The sequence below is a fragment of the Arachis ipaensis genome, chromosome B08, assembly GCF_000816755.2.
Source record: "Arachis ipaensis cultivar K30076 chromosome B08, Araip1.1, whole genome shotgun sequence".
Taxonomy (NCBI): Eukaryota; Viridiplantae; Streptophyta; class Magnoliopsida; order Fabales; family Fabaceae; genus Arachis; species Arachis ipaensis.
In genome coordinates, this window is record NC_029792.2 from 4,996,161 (window position 1) to 5,000,856 (window position 4,696).

Sequence of the window (4,696 nt, forward strand, 5' to 3'; positions counted from 1 at the left end):
TTTTCCTTTTCCCGTTTTATTGTTGCAGGATGTGAAGTGCCAAGGTTGTTTCAACATGTAAGTTGGATGATTCTGCCTTTTTTTTTTTTGTTGATTTTTATTTAGTGATATCTAATTTTCTTTAAATCACTTGAATTAGTTTTAACTGTTTTCGCCCCAAATTTGTGATTGGATGCAGTACCACTGTATTCAGCCACTCTCAGACCGTCGTGGTGTGCGGAAACTGCCAGACAGTATTGTGCCAGCCGACAGGCGGCCGAGCGAGGCTGACCGAGGGCTGCTCTTTTAGGAAGAAGGGGGATTAAATCGGTGTGACATCTTTTTGCTTTTTAGTTCTTGAAAGTTTTGCTTTTCTAAGATAGGATCAATGCCTTCTGTCTTTGTTTAACTGTTTATGGTATATTTATGTTTAGTTTTGTTAAATTGTAAGACTCTTTGTTCTACAACTTTCTCTAGAACTTGATGATACTACTTAGTCTTTTCATGATATTGCATATGATTTTGGTAGATTTTTAATTTTATCTTACATGTTGGATTCATATTACTCTGATTCTTATATGTATTTTTATGCTTTTCTGGGTGGGTTTTAATCTTATTTATATTTGGCTTGTTTGTTGAACACAAGCAATGGGGATTTGCTTGATGATGCGCCTAAGGCATAGTGCTTCCCTCTTGAGTTAGGGTGGCCGTAGGGTGAAGGGGTTACTGGCTGCTTTAGTAAGAGCAGTGTGAGCGAGAAGTATTGCTCTATATTTCTTTACAATTCAGGGCTCAAGGTGAAACTTGCCTCTATAATTAGAGATTTCTTCTTTGTTTGCTTGACTTCTTAAGTTATGAAGAAGATTAGCTTCTCATTAATTCGGTCTTTGCTGAATAACAAGCAGTCCTAGTTTTTGCCATTTTTTTAACATAAATGCCAAATGCATGTTATGATAGACAAGGTATATCATGGATATTAAATTATGAAGTTTTGCTAATCCTAGTTATACCCATAGCATTAAGAATTTCCGGAAGTTAAGTCTTTACGCATTAAGATTTAAAATTTGCCACTTCAATTATTTGAAAGTCTAAATATTTACCACTTCTATACATCTACTGATATACTGGTTTTCTAATTTTTCATTTGAATTCCATCATTTTAAACTTAATTCTTTCCCTTGTGGACTTGTTATGAGTTTTCCAATATCAACCATAATTTATCATTCTTTTTCTAACATTTAATTAGAAAAAGTGAAAAACCCATGGGAGACAAGGAATTGTATTAAGAATTTAATAGAGTAACGAGGACACTGTAATTTGTCAAAAAAGTTAGTTTTTTAATATGGATCGGGCAGAAAAAATTATGTATCCTATCCTACCTTTATTGGTATCGCGTGTGTACATTTTGCTACAATGAAGAGTGCGCTTTGCTATGAAAACTCTTATCAAATCTGCGAAGCCTAAATGTTAAAAAGTTTTGTATGGGTGATGGACTGATGGTTGGTGGTTTTTAAAGGTTCCTTTCAAACTCCAAACTATTTGCCCTCGGTTTACATTGTACCTTTGCTCAACTATTTTGAGGAGGTTGCCAACTTCCTAGAGGTTAATCATCTCTTTTTTACAAACAAGGTAAGAAAGGAATTGGTGGAAACTTAGGTGCAGTCGACTTCACGTGAAGTTGATAACTGAGGGTTGTTAAATGATTTGACTAAATTTTCATCTAACGGTTCTCAGCAATCAATTTCACGTGAAGTCGACTGTACATGTGGTTTCACCAAAGGAATTACTATATATTTAAATCCAATTAAAAAACAAGTAGGGTGTTAATTCGAATGTAGATGATGATCAGCAATTCAGCATTCTTGTGTTAATGATCGGTGTACATGAGTTTCTTGAAAAGCAAGGAAAAAGAAACTGGCCAGGATGCTTCTCAATTTTCATGAACAAGTTAAATAAAGATAATTTCCTCTCTCTTTTTTTGTCTATTAATAAGGCGATGATGCAAGGCTTGCATTTGATAGGCTAATCTCATATAGTTTTTCTACCTTTGCGCAAATATGCTTGTTTAGCTTTACCCATCCTTTGCTTTTATTTATTTTCTTTTGTACAAATATTCGTAGCACTGCTTTCGGCGCGTGACTTTTTTCTGTTTTGAATCCACCATTATAACTTTACATGCTACTAGACATAAGATAATCACTGTAAAAATTCTATTTAAGCTATAATGCCAAAATTGAGCAAACCCAAATGCAATATCATTCACGGTGACATAAATTGAAAACACAAATTCTTTCCATGCTGTCCTGCTTTTGAAGTGAGATATAAAATAAACCACCACTATAACATCGTGGAATAAAATAAACATGTCATGACTTTGTTTGACTTTTACATAAGAAATCTAGAAATGTAGAACCAACCCCAAATTCGAAGATAATAATTGGTTGAACTTTTACATGGCACAGTAAGCTTGGCAAACGGAAATGGCCAAATCAAGTTAGTTAAAAGGAATATAGTTTCCTACTTGGACTTTGGTTATGTAATAAAAAAATAGATGGGAAACTAGGAAAAAAATAAAAATAAAAATAAAACCTATAAATACATATATTGATTATTCATATACTTGTTAATAATTTTCTTCACTCCAAATTCCAAAGATCAAACTTCAAAACCATTAAAGGAGCCCATATTGGATGAACTAATTATTAGTCATCACATGTTACATAACATTATATACCTAATAAAGTAATAATAGTCATGGTTTCTTCTATACATGTTCAGCATCAGTTGCATTTGTTATGACACATATACCACTTTAATAATAAGCTTAGTGCAAAGCCCCAAGTATGGTAGTGATAACAAAGCAAATAGTAGATACAAATATCCTATTTTAACACATCTAAGCCATATATGGAAGATAGTAGTCATTGAAGATCTGAGATAATCAAGGCTTGTGGTGCTGGGTATAGATGTAATCTATGTGAGCTTCTAAAGTCATTCTTCTCATCAAGCATTCTTCATCTTCACTATTGCATTCCTCCACCCCCAGCAGCTGCTAGATTCCAATTAAGCAAACATAATAATAGTAAGGTATAGTTCAACTTCAACAGCAATATTATTTTATCAGCAGTTATTATCGTATTCTGTGCCGACATATCATCTATTGAAAATTGGATTTGAATGTTGCGCGAGCTTCGTTTACACTCTAATACAATGAATTATGTTTAGAAACATTTCTTATGTGTTTCAATTTAGGATTTACCTTGGAAGATTCACCACCTTCCTGAAAAACAAAGCTTTCTCCAGAGGATCCATCCAATATTCTGTTTTCCCCTGAAGAAAGCAAGTTCCACTTGGTCAAATAACATTCAACAGACACATAATCAAAATAACTGAGAGCTACCAAATAGTGCTTATTAGTACCTTGCTGAGTGATAAGTGGACGAGCCTCTAGCTTTGATGAGAAAACTTGAAAGAAAAGGAAAAAGAAAAGGAGAAAGAGTCCATAGTGAAGAGTTGGCTTCATCATGATTATCATTCAAACTGCAGAGTATAGAGGAATGGATAGATAGGTGTGTGTTGAAAGAAAGAGGTTGCAGAAAGTGGATATAAATACACACACATATCATGCAAGCAAATTAATTAAAGTAGTACACTGTTGTTCACATGAAGGTTCCTAAAAAAATGAGGCAATTTTTTTCCATTTAAAAAAAAAAACCTCACTACAACATGGCCCCACTCACCATCATCATCCTCTCTATTTGCTTCTTTATTAGCATATGTGTCAATACTTAATAGCCATATCATACCGAGACTTATTTATCTAAAAATATCTTCATGTAAAGATGATAATTTAAAATTGTCAGACAATTTAATATGTATAGTCAAATTACTTAACATAATATATATTAACATCTTAGTTTTTTTTTCACATGAAAACAATTTTAGATGAGTAGACTTTACTATATTATCATTCTCTCTTAATAAACTAGTGTTCATGGTAGTAGTGTGTGATGAGACCAGAGAAGACAGGACCACAATTTGATGGTAGCAAGTGAAAGGTGCTTTAGTCATTGTCTGCCATAGCAGTGGTCCAAAGCAACACAGTCACACACTGCCTAAAAATCCACATCAATGCAGATAGTGGCACTCTTTTCACACTGTCAACAAAAAGTCAACCTTTGATCAGGACTTGCTGACAGCTGTTGTCCAACCCTCCTCTCTTAACTATTAAACTCTTCACCTTTGCCAAAATCTTCATCACCATGCCATCTATTTTTTTGTTCTGATTTTGAAGTTGCCTTGTTATTTAAGGCATCACAAGAACTCATCTTAAAAGATTGAATTAAATCAAAGCAAAAAACTATCATTTACCTGATAAAAATAGATATATAATTATTTATATGTCCAACACACTTCTTCACACATATTACAAAGTAAAAACTAACATGCAGTTGTTTTTATGTGAAGTTGCTAGTTGAGAATCGTTAGATAATAATTTAGTCAAATATGTGAAATCATCTAACGATTCTCAACTAATAACTTCTACTACACGTTCTTCGTCTTGTTACAAATGTCATAGATCAAGTTTTTAAACTTATTAAATTCTAAGAGTTATAGAGGCCAAATAAAATCAGTCTTGAGAAATTTTCAGATACTAAAAAATGAATAGAATGCTTCGAAGTTGCCTCTCCACTTGGTAATTAAAACAAAATCAGTG

General features: G+C 33.2%; 2 protein-coding genes across 3 annotated transcripts in view; one reads left to right on the forward strand and one right to left on the reverse strand.

Annotated features, from left to right (window-relative positions):
- LOC107614326 (40S ribosomal protein S27-2) overlaps positions 1-536 on the forward strand; it is a 1,124-nt gene extending 588 nt beyond the window's left edge. The window contains exons 3-4 of the mRNA XM_016316537.2: positions 29-57; positions 179-536. Coding sequence (XP_016172023.1) covers positions 29-57; positions 179-305 — 156 coding nt within the window. The 3' untranslated portion in view covers positions 306-536. The remainder of the gene's footprint in view (positions 1-28; positions 58-178) is intronic.
- LOC107614300 (phytosulfokines 5) lies at positions 2,557-3,670 on the reverse strand. 2 transcript variants are annotated; one of them, XM_016316518.2, is made up of 3 exons: positions 3,400-3,670; positions 3,239-3,309; positions 2,557-3,028 (listed from the first exon to the last, which is right to left on the reverse strand). In XM_016316518.2, the coding sequence occupies exons 1-3, from the start codon at positions 3,512-3,514 to the stop codon at positions 2,921-2,923; spliced, it is 294 nt and encodes a 97-aa protein (XP_016172004.1). In that variant the 5' UTR covers positions 3,515-3,670; the 3' UTR covers positions 2,557-2,920. The 2 variants fall into 2 exon arrangements, with proteins under 2 accessions (XP_016172004.1, XP_016172003.1); XM_016316517.2 differs by having other exon boundaries at positions 2,557-3,031; positions 3,400-3,664.